Source organism: Panicum virgatum, chromosome 3K (genome assembly GCF_016808335.1).
Source record: "Panicum virgatum strain AP13 chromosome 3K, P.virgatum_v5, whole genome shotgun sequence".
NCBI lineage: Eukaryota > Viridiplantae > Streptophyta > Magnoliopsida > Poales > Poaceae > Panicum > Panicum virgatum.
In genome coordinates, this window is record NC_053138.1 from 31,625,338 (window position 1) to 31,640,999 (window position 15,662).

Below are 15,662 nucleotides of genomic sequence, written 5' to 3' on the forward strand. Positions count from 1 at the left end.
GGTGGGTGAAGATGATGAGGTGGAGGTAGGTGGAGCTAATGGTGGAAGAGTAGTGGATATATATGGTGAAGATGAGGTGTGTAAGCAAGACAGTGGAAGAGACAAGTCAGGAAGAGACAATAAAGAGAGAGACTCAGCAGTAGTGGTATCAGGGCTAGAGTGGGAGCGAGGATAATAAGGACGAGACTCATCGAAGGTGACATCCTAATATATCCTCATATGATGGGCAACAAGGTCGTAGCAACAATAACCCTTATGCTCCGTACTGTACCCTAGAAAAACATACTCAACTGACTGAGCAGTTAGTTTGATGCGCTCACGAGGGAGAAGAACATAGCAGACACACCCAAAACAACGAAAATGACTGTAGTTGGGTGGATGGCTAAACAAGCGCTCATACGGGGTGCAACCCTGAAGAACCGAGGAAGGCTGTCTATTAATGAGAAAAACAGTTATAGAGATAGCCTCAACCTAGAAGTGAGGTGGAAGCTCGGAGGAAAGTAGTAAAGTACGAGCAGTCTCAAGAATGTGACGATGCTTGCACTTGGCAGCACTATTCTGAGCATGGGCCCCAGGACAAAAAAATTGAGGAAGGGTACCTTGGTCAGCAAGGAAGCGACGATGCGTAACGGAGATGTACTCACCAGCATGAAAAGCACGAATGGAAGAATCAAACTGAGTGCGAATCATAGTGGCAAATTGCTGGTAGATATATAGAAACTGGCCATGAGAGGACATAAGATAGATCCAGGTAAACCATGAATAATCATCGATAAAAATGGCATAGTAGGAGTGATCCCCTTTTGAGATAAAAGGAGCAAGCCCCCATACATCAGAGTGAACGAGACCAAAATAACGCTACGATACAGAATCACTAGATGGATAAGGGAGTTGCAACTGTTTAACAAATTTGTAACCCATACAATGAAGTGCAACATCACCGGACACATAGCCTAAAACACCATTGCTCTCAAGAGTGGAAAGCCTTAAACTAGAAAGATGGTCAAAGCGACGATGCCACTGAGCAAAGATAGGTGCAGTAGCAGAAGCAGCAACCATGGGGTAGGTGAGCTGGATAAGGGACTCGCCATAATGGATGAGGGAAGGCGAAGCTAGTCAAGCTTCCAAAGACGCTGAGAATCATGGCATCTAGGCCCAGTTCCCACTAGAAGTCCCGTGCGAAGATTCTGAACACAATAAGAGTCTGACTCAAGAATGATGCGAAACTATAGGCACATGAAAAGAAGACATCGAGAGAATACCTCGTCCAGCAATCGGAAGAGAGGTGCCAGAAAGACAGAGGATAAGAAAGGCAGCTGGGTTGAATCTGGAATCTTGTGAAAGGAAGCACCAGAATCAAGGAACCATTGGGATGATGTGCCTCGATAAGGAGGCAGTGGTGGTGTACTAGAAGCACGAGAAGTAGAACCAGAAAGGGAGGAAGTAGCGATATTGAGGTAGTGTGAGCAATTCAAAAAACAAAGGTGACAGTGGTAGAAGGGGCCATCGGCGCAAGACCAAGACCGGAGCGGAGCAGAGCACGTGCAAGCAGAGCAAAGCAGAGCACACGTAGGAGCCATAGCGGAGTGCGGTGGCCGGTGGCGGCGGAGCCAAGCACGGCAACGGTGGCACGCGGATCCGGGCGCGAGGTCCACGTGAGGCGGAAGGCTGTGCAGGTGGCGCACAAGCCACAGGGCTGCGTGGACCAGGAGGTGATGAGCGGCCGCGCCGAGGGCGGTGCAGGAGAAGGGGGAGCGAAATGGAAGAAGGTGGAGCTGCTTTCGCCGGCCCGCAGTGGAGGCTCACTGGTGACTCGCCGGCGGCTCGCCGGAGATGCTGGGATTTTAAACCCTCCACCTCACTGGTGACTCACCGGCGGCTCGGCGGAGACGCTGGGATTTTAAACCCTAGGGTGTAATACCATGTTACAAATGACATCTATTACCGTACCCGGGGCAGAAAAGGTGACGTAGGTGAGTAATTATAAAAGGTGTATATACATCGAACAGTTTGAATAGCCCGATTGGAGTTGTGTCCTGTTTATTACCATTGCTTTTTGCACGAACAATTGATACTTCAAAGAGTGGGCGTGGTTAAATTTCGTATCCGTCCATATCTAGTGCAAGCACGAAGGCGCAAAGCCTGCCCAGTCAAAGGATCAGCGCCGGCGGTCGCGGCCGTGCAGCCCGTGCTGGGCGTACCTGGCCTCGTCCTGCCTCCACTCCCTGAACTCCACGGGGTCCTCCAGATGCAGCGCCGCCGCGGCCGCCGCCTTGCCGTGCCGGTGCTTGTGCCCAGCACCGCCGGCCCAGTGCTGCACGCCGAGGGCCGGGTCGTGCCAGTGCTGCCGGTGGGCTTCTGCCGCCGTCACCTCCCACTGCTCGCCGCCGCGCCTGTGCAGGACGTGGTGGTGGCTGGGCTCATTCCCGCTCCACTGGTGCGCGTGGTGGTGCCTGTGGGAATGGTGGTGGTCGCAATGGTGGTGCGAGTGCCGCTGGTGATGGTGGTGGTGGTGGTGGTGGTGATGGCCGCCTTTCCTGTGCCTCGGGCGCGCGCGCTCGTACTCGTACGTGTCCGCCCCAAACAGGTCGTACACCGGGTCGAAGAAGCCTTTCTGATGCAGAAGCCCCAGGACCATTGCGCCTGCACAAACCACATGGACAATTTTGTTCTCCGGGCAATGGCAAACATCACCAGATCTTTGGCAGTTCGACGTCGAAATGGCGAAAACCATGCCTACCTATGGGTATCGAAGCGAGCACCAGGAAGATCATGACGATCCAGCCGATGCATATGTACTGGAAATGGCAACTGATGTCGAAGAGGCTCGAGCATTTGTTCCAACTGCTCCGAGATGATTGGTATGCAGCAAAAAATTGGATCTTTGCTGTTCACGGGAACTGATGGAAGGCGACGAGGTAACCAAACTGGAAGGGATCGAAGTACCTGCAGGATTTGCCGGTGATGAAATTGGTCACGAAATCCCAGAGGTTGCGCCAAAAAGCTTTGATGGTGTCGAAGAAACCCATGCTGGCCTTCTTGGGCTCATCCGTCTGACCAATCTGCAGAGTTTTGAAGGCAAGGAGTAAGCATGTAGTTTTGCCACTTCACCCACATCCTTGTCAGGGTAAAGAAAGGCACCAGAATTTTGCGAGGTAAAGAAAAAAGGATTCAATTGTTCAGGGCACAATGAAGGATTTCTCGATGAAAGGAAAAATACTGTAGCTGAGTTGCTTAGTCATAGATGATCAGTTTACGCAAAAATGCTGATATGAATCATTTAAGTTATTTTTTAGCCCAAAGGGGCTTATGGATTGACATTTTAACATGGATTACGAATTTGGAACAGTAGTGTTTTTCTGAGCTTACTCTAGCAGGAAATAAAGCTAATCAATTCTTCCAGAATCATTAAGAAAGCACAAACTTTTCATAACCTGTGATCCATTATTGAAAATTGTAGGTGTAGTAGTGAATTGACATTCTACTCTGTCAACTTCAGCAAAATCTGACGCCTTCAGAATAGCTGAAATGGAGCATTGAGCAATGTCAGGTCAAGTCCTAATACAGTAATAATTTTTTTTTTGAACGAACTCTACTACAATTTCTAGCCCACCTTCACATCGATATTTTTCTCCTTGCTCTGTTGATGAACGCAAGTCAAATGATCGGATAACCACTTCACCAGGTTTCATGACATAGTACTGCTCCTGAAAATGACGTCAGGCAAATTTCAGGAGAATGCGTCCAATAAGATAAACAGAGAAAGGAAGTATGCTGATGGATATTGACAGTTAAAATAGGCATAAACGTATACAAGTAGGAATAGAATGTTCCGTTATGCTCTAATTATGCCTTTAAGAAAATAAACTCTGCAGAATATTACTTGTCTTTATTGATTATATCAAATGATATTCTACATTTACTTGTTTTAAAAAAACTTGGGCCGATGGGGGAAGACCACCCCCAAGGTTTTAAAAATTGTAACGAACCAAAATCTGAGTACAGGTGTGGCAACCAAGAATGCAAAGAAGTACCAAATATGCAGATGAGAATAAATATTACCTCCAAGTTACCAATGCCAGGTACACAGTTGAACTACAAATAAACGAAACACTGGTTAAGTTTCAAGAAAACAAAGTCAGTGAGCTACTACTTTGAACCTCGATAATATAGAAGACCCAATAGTTCACACTCAACCAAGGGACCACTAAAGAATCAAGAAGCATTGACGTGGTGCATGGATAATAATACTGCAAGGTATTTGGTCCTGAATAATTCTAGAAAAATAGATGCATACTGTCAATCTATAAGAAGCCTCTAGTTCGCCAATATTCTTAGTATTGATCTTTGCAACACCAACTTGACTCAAGGCTTCAAATGTTGACACTCTAATGTCCATTATCTTGCCTGGACTCCTGATATGAAAATGGAACGCATTTCAAATTTCTCCAGAATTAAATAACATAAGAAATGTGCATGTGCAGTATTAGACATGAAAAACATAGAGTAACATATTTGTCTCCCTCTGTTTGTCAAGCATGCCATACATTTAAAGAGCTAGTCATCTGGAGGCATCTGATTTTAAAAGTAGGGCAGTGAACAGTGATCCACCGATATAAGACTGCCTGTAATCGTTAAATTGAAATGAGTGTCATTACTACCTCTGATAGAAGTATTGTATATCATCAGCACTCAGCTCTAGCAGTAAATTAGAAGCAATGGCTTCTGTGACTCCCACCGAAAAAGTATGAGCACCTGCATTCTGTAGAACGTGTATCAAAAGCTTTGTCCAGCATTATCAAAATATGAACTAATACAAGAGAAGTTATGGAAATATAACTTGATGCTGATTGATCCTTTGAAACCTTCCCTCCACAATATGTTCGGGCACTAGATTCATGTCTATCCGACTTTTGTCACTCTGAAACATATATGATGACAATCTTTCAAGATTCAAACAAGCATATAGTGAGTATTTTTATTCAAGAATGTATATCATTGATTAATAAGTAAGCACTTGAAATATACACTGTTATGCTGATCTCGAGGAACGAAAAGAAATTAATAACGGAAACAGTTTGAATTTAAATTTTGATTCAGGATACAATAAGGTGAGAAGTTCAGTACGGTCGACATACGACATTGAATTTTTCCATTACAATGATGGCCAAGAAAGGTAATATTTGCATTTTGTGCTATTCATAAGATCAAGAAAACCCAGCAGCTGCTTACATTAATTCTTTAATTACCTCCCAAAAGTTCCAAAGCTGATCGTTCAAGCAGCTTGAAAGTGATGATGAACAGAAACTAGACTGGTATTGGAAAGCCTCATAACCAACACCTATCTTGTTGCATCCCGGACCAAAACGAACTTTCTCCAGCAGCATCCACTTGGAATGTTCATCACCAAGGTCTTGCGGCTGACCACTTCCAGCACCCTTCAACATAGGGCATGAAAGAAAAATGTTTAGAAGTCATATCATAGAACATTGTAAATCTATAATAAGTGTCAGGGTATCCATCATGATATGATGATGTACCTTCCGTGGAGTCACAAGATTCATGCCCTCAAATGTTGGCATACTATTATAATTACCATACTCACCAACAAGATTTACTTTGAGAAAGTTATCACTAGAAACGACAGTTTTATTTTCTGGTCCAACAACAACCTCCTGCAGTGCAATTGGGAGAGAAATACATCTGAAGTCAGTGACATACCCAAAATCTATTGCAGGTTATGAAGAAGAAAACTCTTTTAACATCTTCCATGGTCCAGGTCATGATATGAATGTTTTAAGAAAGAATTGGCATGAGCATTCATCTGGTTATTATTCAAGAATCATCAATAACACTAGTTGGAACTCTGAATGTAGAATTTCAAATCCTACCGATACAGAAGATCCTTTCTTCACTTGAACTCTGATGCTGAACGCACGTGACCTATCTCCGACTCCCCAAACATGGAACCTGTTCATAAGATTTAAAATAATGGCTACTTGCTAACTCGAACTGAACCTGACCAAATAAAGGATACCCGCGGAGTTGTAGGAAAGTATTTAATTTTGAAATGAGGAAGTATCCCCCTACTTCAAAACAAGTAAAACTAGGTTCTCGTAGATGAAAGAAATACTCTTTTTTGTAGAACTGAAACAAATTGTTCAGTGATGATAGAAACGTCAGAAACAAACAAGATCATGTCTACATAACACAAATAAAACATATTTCAGTTAGGACAAGATCATGTCTTGTCTATCTAACACAAACAAGAACTTAGGAATATTAGCCACAATTATTCAGATAATTTACAGCAAAGTCCAAAAGTCGTCACCAAGACAATAAATGTATTTCAGTTAACTTGGTACACAAGGTGTCTAGGTCAAGGAATAGTTCAAGTAATGATAACAATTTAATATACGATACAAGTAAATCACGAATAATACCGTACCAGTCAGATGTAAATCGTAGACAGTGAGCTGTATTGCGTTTTCCTTTGGTTATTTTGTCAACTACAAAGTATATGAATGTGAAGCAAGTGTTAGGTAGTGTATCGAGGAAACAAGAGACCACATAAGAATTATTTCTAAACTTACAAATGTTTCCACAAGATGATGGTGCACGTTGATTAGGCCCACAGGGACAGCAAACAGGCTAGTGAAAGCCACAGTAGAGGAAAAAGTGAGCGTCGTCACAAGGCCATTACAAATTATATATCCATATATAGAAGTAACTAGTAACTACATAAACAAAGGCTTGTCCATGTATGTTCCTTTGTTTTTGTTACTACTGGCATATGCCCTACATTTTCCTGCCAGGTCTCTTAAACGATGCCTCCTGCCACTCAACAATTCTAGACAATTTATGGTATATGAAATGGTGCAATGGAAACTTTATTTTCACAATAATCCCTTTTCAATATTAAAGAACTGATGGTTAGCATTCAATTTGAATTCAACTAAAGTCTGAGGGCTGCTATATATAGTTTTAGAGATGACATGGGCACATGGAAAAGCATGGTTTCAGAGTCAAATTTTGATTAAAGAAGAATATAAACTAAGCAGAATAGGAGGTTCAATATTATATTATTATCACACATCAATATACTGAGACGTACAATGAGAAGCATATAATTAAGTAAAATACTTCTCACCTCTGTGTGCGGAGTTACAGTACCGTCCGCATTCCATAACCTAACCATAGTCATGGAAAAAACAGTGTTGGTATAACATCAGAAATGCTAGAAATAAAGTGCAGCAAAAGAATCCATAGATAGAATCATGATCAGAGTACGACAAGGATCCGAAAAGGACAACATCCTTTTTAGCAACGGTGAGGCCGTCACAGATTTTTGGAATCTTGTAAAATCGTGGCTGGGATGGACGTCACGAGAGGTGATGATGAACAATTATCGATAGGAACCACGAAATATGTTACCTTTCACAGTATCCAACAACGTTAGCACCAGCGTCCGGTTCGCATTTGCGCGTCTCCACATAGTGTTCCTCAGGTTTGTAAGCAACATCCTGAGAGAAAAACGAGTGAAGAAAAGGTCTTTACATGCACTACGGATCAGGGTGTTTTGGTGGGGGAATGGTGAAAAATTAAGGAACAAATGGACTGTCGTCCCAAAGGGCTTTACATGCATGTAGGTGAGTTTGTAGACCGCGGCCACGGAGCTCTTGCTGATGGTGATGACCGGGGGATCGCGCAGGCTCCGGGACGGCTCCGTGCCGTTCACCACGTCCACCACCTTGGTCACCAGCGACGCCTCCCCGCCGCTCTGCAACCACCACCAGTCCACCACCGTACCCCCAAACAAAAACCTCAGAATCGAACGTGGGGATTCGATGAGCAAGAGGGCGACGAGGTCGTGCTAGAGTTGGGAGATGGAGGCGCTCACGGATCCGGAGGGGATGGCGACGTTGAGGACGAGCTTCTGGGCGCAGGAGAGGCGGCCCCCCGCGCCGGAGTCGCGCTCGCAGAGCTCGAGCCGGGACTTGGCGAGGACCTCCGCGCCGCCCGCGACGCCGGGGGAGGCGAGGAGCGCGGCGAGAAGGAGGGCGGGGAGGACGGCGCGGGGAGGAGGCATGACGGCGGCGGTTGCCGGCGGCGGGCGAGGAGTGGAAGGGATCGCGGAGTGAGTGGGCAAACTGCTTTGGCTTTGGAACCGCGCGAACTTGTATGGCTTGGATTCGAACCGGGAGGCGGGAGGGTGGGAAACCGTCCGTTTGTTGCGGTTGGCGGCAATCGACTCCCAAATGGAAGACGTTGACAGGTGGGCCTGACGCCAAGCGGGCTTCTTACACGGGTCTCGCCCACTTCGGCCCACACAGCCTCACGTTGGCCTCATTGTTCCCTTCAAGAAAAGGTTTGCCCTTATATTCTGTCGATCTAGCGGTGAGCTCCCCTCATGCAGTAAGAACATGCCTTGATATAAGTGGGTAAGATAATTAAGCATGTATTTGTAAGAATCAGTCGCCTAAAATTAAACCAACCGAAAAAAGATGTAGTCTTTTCCTCTACTCCACCAAAGGATCAAACCTTCTGTACTCCGACTTCAGTAGCATGATCTCACTAATTGGAAATCCGAGATAAGTATGGTAATCACCCCTGCCACAGTTTAGACTTATTGGCAATTCTCTGCTCTTCCTCATAAAAAAGGTGGACCTGCATTTCTCAAAGTATGCTGGTCACTAAGTCCTTTCCAAAGTCACAAATTTCTCCAAGCCATACTTTTGACTAAAACATTAGTGGAGTATGATGGTAGGAGCATGTTTAGAGTCAAAAAGACACACTGACCAGCTCAACAAGCTTGACTACGGCATAAGACATAAATACGCAAGTTATAATATCATATACAAAAGCATGACAATGTTGTGCACTATCATATTAAGAAAACTTCCCTATTAAGAAACGATGCACAGATGTGACTTGAAATTCTCTACATTGGGCCAACCTAGCATGGAAAATTTTGCAATACCCAGGTATTGTGCAACAAAAGATTACATGCTGACTCATGTCTAGAACTCTCCTAGACTCCTATATAAGTGCACCTCCGCCGTTGCAGTGCCTCCAGTTAAAACCATCTTTCCAAAGACCACCGTAATGGCTTCCATTAGCTGGCCCATATTGTTGCTCCTAGTATCTGGACAACTCTACACTACATCTGGCACCATCGGTGGTCATGGTAACCTCACTGCAACTTTTGAGTGCCTCCCAGATCAGGCCTCAGCACTCCTACAGCTGAAGCGATCATTCTCCTTCGAATGTGCCACGACCACCCTCCCATCATGGGAAGATGGCATGGACTGCTGCCGCTGGGAGGGTGTCGACTGTGATACTGCCACCAGTCATGTCAATGCTCTAAACCTCAGCAAACGCAACCTCTACAGTTACGGCATCGACCAGGCCCTCTTCAACCTCACCTCCATTCAACTGCTCGACCTTAGCATGAATGACTTCGGCGGGTCACAACTCCCAGCTGTAGGGTTTGAGAGGCTTTCTTTGCTCACTCACCTGGACCTCTCAAGCTCAGGCGTCTCCGGCCAAATCCCCATCAGCATCAGCAAACTCACGAACCTCGTCTCCTTAGATCTTTCCAATCAGTATGCAAATGACAACAATGAGATTTCAAGAAACCATTTGCTGCTCTGGGAACCTAGCTTCAAGACCATGGTGAGGAACTTCAGCAAGATGAGGGAGTTGTATCTCGATGGGGTGAACATTTCTAGCAGTGGAGAAGAGTGGTGCACTGCACTAGTCAGATATATTCCTCGTATCCGAGTTCTCAGCTTGGAAAATTGCGGACTCTATGGTTCCATTCATCCATCCTTCTCAAGCCTTCGCTCCCTTGAGGTGATCAACCTACAGCTCAACACCATGTCTGGTGCATTCCCTCAATATTTTGCGGATTTTCTTAACCTGAGTGTTCTCATGCTCCTTGGGTCTGATCTTAATGGGTTGTTCCCTCCAAAGATATTTGAACTCAAGCACCTCACATCGCTTGAGTTATCAGGTAATGCAAACCTCATGCTGAAAGTGGAGACTTTGCCAAAAGGATGCAGTTTGGAGACGTTGGCTCTTGATGGCACTAACTTATCCATTGCTAAGCCAAGCTCCTTTGGAAATCTTAGGTTCTTACAGGCGCTACACCTTGATGCAAAAGTTATTTCCAAGGAACTTTCATCATCATTGAGCACTCTTGACTCTTTGGAAGAATTGTCGCTATCTCGATTTGTCTTATTGAATGAATCATTGTTCTCATGGATTGGTGACATCAAGAATTTGGTATTTCTCACTCTTGAGTATGGAGATTTTTCTCGGACATCAAACTCTTGGATTGGGAATCTCATAAACTTAGAGGCCTTGGTAATTTTGAATTCTTTCTTCTCAGCACCGATACCACCTGAAATTGGAAAACTCAAGAATTTAAAGATACTATCGCTCAACAACTGCAGCCTTTCTGGCAACATACCAGCTTGGATTGCGAATTTGAAACAGCTGTCATATGTCAACCTTAGCACTAATAACCTCAGTGGTAAAGTTTTGCTGGTTACTTTTTTAAAAAGACTGGATTTTACAGAGTAAATCAAACTACTTTTGCATTAATGTTTATTTTGCGAGGGCTCTCAATAATTTTCTAGAGATTAGGTCGACCAAGCAACTCTCCTAGATTAGTAATAAAATAATATTATCTCTTATAAATATAGTTTAATTTGGTGTTGCCATCAAGTACCTTGGATTCTGCCAAATTCATCTGCATAGTCTTAACAACCACAATCTAGAATGACGACAGTTTAAGTAATACATTTTAAAAAAAATAAATTTAAGTAATACAATTTCCACATGACATATTTAAGTAGTTCGCATATGAAAAAAGGTTTTGGTAAAATAATGACTGTAAAGGTGCATATGAAAGAACCATATTAAATCAGAAACATTAAGAATTGTGACTAGAGCTGTAGTATGCCTGAACATGCTTTAGAATACCAGTAAACATGCATTTCTGTTACATTAGTGAAAAGATAGCATGTTACTGAAAAGTAAAAGCTTCACTTTTTGCAGGGGAAGTACCGACACAATTATTTTCTCTTCCTGAGCTGAGAAGATTGTTTCTTTCACAAAACCAGCTTCTTGGATCTATTCAAGAGTTCAACACGTCAACTTCAGGCTTGGTGGTTCTTGATTTAAGTGAAAACCGATTAAGCGGGCACATTCCCAGGTCGCTTTGGCAACTCCAAACATTGAACATTCTTGATCTTAGCTCTAACAACTTTTCAGGCTTACTGGAACTTAAAGCAATTTGGAGATTAAGAAAACTCAGTGCCCTTTCTCTCTCAGATAATAAGCTAGTTGTTATAGATGGAGAAGTTAACAGCTCTTCATTGCCTGTTAGCTCTAAATTAAATAGACTATACATATCATCTTGCAATCTAAGCACAGTTCCAAGATCATTGATGTCTCTTAAAAATATTCAAATGCTAGACCTTTCAAGCAACAAAATTCAAGGGCCAGTACCTGAGTGGTTGTGGAAGACATGGAGCCATAGCCTCACCTACATGAATCTTTCACACAACAATTTTTCAAGTTTGGACCTTTCCTCCCATTTTCTCCCAAACAAACAGTTGCAAACTCTTGACCTTAGCTTCAATAATCTCCATGGAAAAATCCCTGTCCCAGGCCACCCAATAGATCGACAACTCCTGGATTACTCAAATAACGTTTTCTCATCAATCCCAGAGAACTTTTCATATCTTACCCAGACTGTGTATCTTAGCTTTGCAAGAAACAGACTAAGTGGACAGCTTCCAGATACCATTTGCAAAGCAACAATGCTTGAAGTTCTTGACTTGTCATATAATAATTTTAGTGGAAAGATACCACCTTGCCTTATAGAAGATGTCCACTTGAGTATATTAAATTTAAGGGAGAACAGCTTTGAGGGAACACTGTCTTTTGTTATAAAAGATCGGTGCACTCTTCTGACAATTGATTTGACCAATGTTTTAGAGGCATCGCCTAGTCGTCGCCTAGGCAACAAGGCGTGGTAGAGGGCCAAGGCGTCGAGGTCGCCACGACCTCAGCCTGTATGGCGTCCGCCTCAAACGATTAGGCGTCGCCTAGGCGCGAATGGTGTCAGGCGGACGCCTACAGCCAGCCAGGCATCGGACGCTAGATGCGATTGGGGGTGGGAAATCGACCCTGCATTCCAGAACAGAATCGGCGGGAATCGACCGCTCTGCGCGGTAAATCTCCCGCTCGGAGACTAACTGCAGGGTGGTGCGGACAGATTCATGGAGAGAGGGAGAGGGAGAGGGAAAGAGAAGGCAGAGGCGGAAACTCTTGGCGGCGGCGGCGGAAACTCCATCCCCGCTCGCCGCTCCTCTGTTCGAGCTTCGAGTTCCGGCCGCCCCTCCATCCCCGCTTGCCGCTCCTCTGTTCGAGCTTTGAGTTCCAGCCGCCCGCATCTCCCGCCCTCCGCACCCGCTCCTGGCCGTACGCACCTACAGCTCCTGCACATCAGGCCCTGCTTGCCATTCTCCGTCAAACGGCCGGACCTGCAGTCGCGCTGTCCGCACCTGCTCTCATGCCTCGGTCTCCCGTCCGCCTGGTATTCCCTATACCTCCTCTCTGTTCCCAGGCGCTCTGTTCTGCTTTGAGAACTGTATGCAGTGCACATCTCTTTGCTTGTGTGTACGGCTGTGTACTCTGCTCTGCTTTTGAACTGATGACTATTGTATGCCTCGTGCTCTGCTTTTGCTCATGCTGCGTGTCCTTTGCTCTGAATAATATATGCTTGTGTTTGTATGCCTCCTGCTCTGCTTTTAGTATAATATCTATCAGTCACTGAATCTGGGCTCAAGAATTGGCAACAAACGAGGTATGTACGTGCTGCACTAGTATATAAAATTCTAGCTTACAACGCCTAAGCAATGTGTGTATGGCGTCGCCTAGGCGTCCGCCACAAACGCCTAGGCGTTGTGAAGGGGGTCGGGCGCCACGCCTTGCCGCGACGCCTCAAAAACATTGTACATGACACAAATATTCACTTATATCACCGTATATCTTATTGTGGCACTTGGACAGAATGACAGGTTACCAATCAGAAAATAAAAATATCCCACATTTCAAATGCAACAGATAAATGCACTTGGAGTGGGGAACTAGCATGCAGAGTCAGCAGCAAGCAGCAACAGAAATGGGATGGATGAGATAGGTATAAAAACTGTTTCACACCTGACACCTTGCATTGAGAACTGCTTCAGAAGGCATCGTGCACAAACGATGAAAATTTAACATACAAAATAATAATTGTTGAAAGTGAGAATCCTTCGAACAACTCTGTTGCCCTTCAGTAAACTGAAACTAAAGCACTTACTCAACAATCAAATAAGAATCACTCAAAGAACAAGTTGAACAGAAGTGTGGTGCCCTTCTGCATTATCATGGCAATATCAATATCCCAACTAGTCAGCAGGATCTAATCAGAACTGGGTAGCATACAGCCGCAGTTTGGCAAAGGTTTCATCCAGGTCTCAAAATGAAAAATTCGAGACAAGTTTAATCAAAATCACAGTTACGCTTAGGTTTCATCCATGTACAGAAAATGATCACATTTTTATCTTTGTTATATAAAATCAATGATACGAAAAATGGAGACAACATTCAGTAAGAGTCTCAGGTTATGTATCAAAGGGATCAACTAAAGAAATGTTACTTGCTTTCTTTAGAAACCTGATGTAGCTCTTGGTGAACTTCTGAAAAACGAATTGAGCCCCTAATGATGCCCTTTTGTCCAACAGTAATCGCCTTTTTTGGTTTGTCAACCATGAAGGGTTGCAGTCATTCTCACACAAGAATTTCATAACCCGTAGAACTCTTGCACAACGAACAAGAAACATAGCTAGCTGCACCTCATGCTTTCGCCCTCTGTAACCTTTCAGCACCACTGTCTTGAGACAATAGTTGAGGCACTCTATGGGATCATCCATCTCATAATTCAGTATTTCCATGCTCTGGGGAACAACCATGTGAGACTGCAGCTCAACAATAAAGTCCATCAATATAAGCTCTAACCAGGAATGAACAATCAATATTTTAGCTGTAGGCAGTAATTACCGTGACATAGAGTGTCTCCAAGCAGGGGAAGCACTGGAGGAAGTCCGCCACATGCTTCACCTGCGGATCCGCCATCTCCAGAGCAAGCGTCCTCACGCACCGGAACTCCGCCGCCAGTCTAACAGCGTGCATCGAGCGAAACAATGCGGAGCCAAGCTGCAGCTCCGGGATCCCGACCCCCAAATAGCCGAGCATCTGCAGCCTCGGCGCATGCACTATATTTATCGATGGGCCCCAGTTGATGTCGTGCGCGAGGAGCCTCTCCAGGGCGGGCGCGTCCTCGACAACGAGGTGCTCCAGCTCCTCAGCGCCCTCCAGGACGCGCTGCCGCGTCAGGGAGACCGACACCGTGAGGCTGCGCAGGCCCCGGGACCGCACGCAGAGGGTCCGGCAGCCGAAGACCCGGTCGAGCGACAGGCTCGCGAGCTCGGGGCAGCCGGCCAGGAGGCCGCGGAGGGTGGCGGCGGAGGGGGCCCGCGAGAGGCGGAGGGTGAGCTCGGCGAGGTGGGGGAAGTAGACTTCGCCAGCGGTGGCGGCGGAGGCATCCTCGGGGAGGCGGCAGTTGGTGAGCTCAGCGGAGCGGAGGGAACGGCAGGAGAGGAGTGACGGTGGTAGCCGCAGAGGCACGTCGGGTGGCCGGAGGACGAGTTCCTGGAGGTGCTTGGCGGCGAGGGAGCGGAGCCAGGAGTCGAGGTCGGCGGCCGAGGGGCGGGCGAGGAGGACGTCGAACCGCGCGGCGTTGCCACGGTGGGTGGCGAGGATCTGGGAGACCGCGGCGGGGAGGGAGGGGGTGGGGACGGGGAGGTGGGAGTCGAGGAGGTGGAGCGGGGCCGAGGGCCAGAGGCGGCGCCAGCGGCGGGAGAGGATTTGGGTGCGCGCGGCGGCAGGGAGGGGGAGGAGCGAGAGGATGGTAGTGAGGATGCAGTCGGGGAGGAGGCTGATCTGATCGGTGTCGGCGGCGGCGGGGATTGGGTTCGCTGGGGCAGGGGGCAGGGCCATTATCGGAGAAGAAAGGCTGAAAGGGGACAGGGGGCCATTATGCAAATGCATACATGAACATATTAAGCCTTCGTTTAGACGCAGCCTACGAAGATTTTGAAAAAAAATCTTTACGTATTTAAAATATTAAATATAGACTAATTACAGAATTCGTCTGTAAACTATAAAATTAATTTATTAAAATTAATTAATCAATCATTAAGCACATGTTACTGTAGCAATTTAGTGTTCAATCATGATCTAATTAGATTTATTAGATTCATCTCGCAATTTACAAGCAAACTGTGAAATTAGTTTTTTATTTCGTCTATATTTAATACTACATGGAGGCGCCGCAAATTTTTTAGGAATTTTGAATTTTTCAACTAAACAAGGGGTAAATATGCCAATGATATGTGCATGTATGGTCACATAATACACTATGAGGGTGTTATGCCATATCTTGAATATATACAAGATTATTTTGTTTTACATTTCTATATTTATACCAATTTCTAAAGTGAGTAATGAAGCATCCCCTCATAGGAGAAGACTTAAAAGTGATA

The 15,662-nt window shown here is 45.4% G+C and overlaps 3 protein-coding genes across 3 annotated transcripts; 1 reads left to right on the plus strand and 2 right to left on the minus strand.

Annotated features, from left to right (window-relative positions):
• Positions 1-1,976: 1,976 nt before the first annotated feature.
• Positions 1,977-8,847, minus strand: LOC120698978 (protein HAPLESS 2-A-like). The gene is made up of 18 exons (XM_039982795.1): positions 7,901-8,847; positions 7,640-7,780; positions 7,435-7,523; positions 7,151-7,190; positions 6,594-6,651; positions 6,449-6,509; positions 5,892-5,970; positions 5,541-5,675; positions 5,250-5,438; positions 4,841-4,921; positions 4,662-4,762; positions 4,298-4,415; positions 4,063-4,095; positions 3,614-3,707; positions 3,435-3,523; positions 2,947-3,062; positions 2,741-2,844; positions 1,977-2,643 (listed from the first exon to the last, which is right to left on the minus strand). The coding sequence occupies exons 1-18, from the start codon at positions 8,087-8,089 to the stop codon at positions 2,159-2,161; spliced, it is 2,202 nt and encodes a 733-aa protein (XP_039838729.1). The 5' UTR covers positions 8,090-8,847; the 3' UTR covers positions 1,977-2,158.
• Positions 8,848-9,105: 258 nt separating this feature from the next.
• Positions 9,106-10,587, plus strand: LOC120700834 (receptor-like protein Cf-9 homolog). Its single transcript, XM_039985053.1, has one exon. The coding sequence runs from the start codon at positions 9,106-9,108 to the stop codon at positions 10,585-10,587; it is 1,482 nt and encodes a 493-aa protein (XP_039840987.1).
• A 2,809-nt stretch (positions 10,588-13,396) lies between these two features.
• Positions 13,397-15,117, minus strand: LOC120700835. Its single transcript, XM_039985054.1, has 4 exons — positions 15,004-15,117; positions 14,119-14,880; positions 13,914-14,036; positions 13,397-13,480 (listed from the first exon to the last, which is right to left on the minus strand). The coding sequence occupies exons 1-4, from the start codon at positions 15,115-15,117 to the stop codon at positions 13,397-13,399; spliced, it is 1,083 nt and encodes a 360-aa protein (XP_039840988.1).
• Between the last annotated feature and the right edge of the window lie 545 nt (positions 15,118-15,662).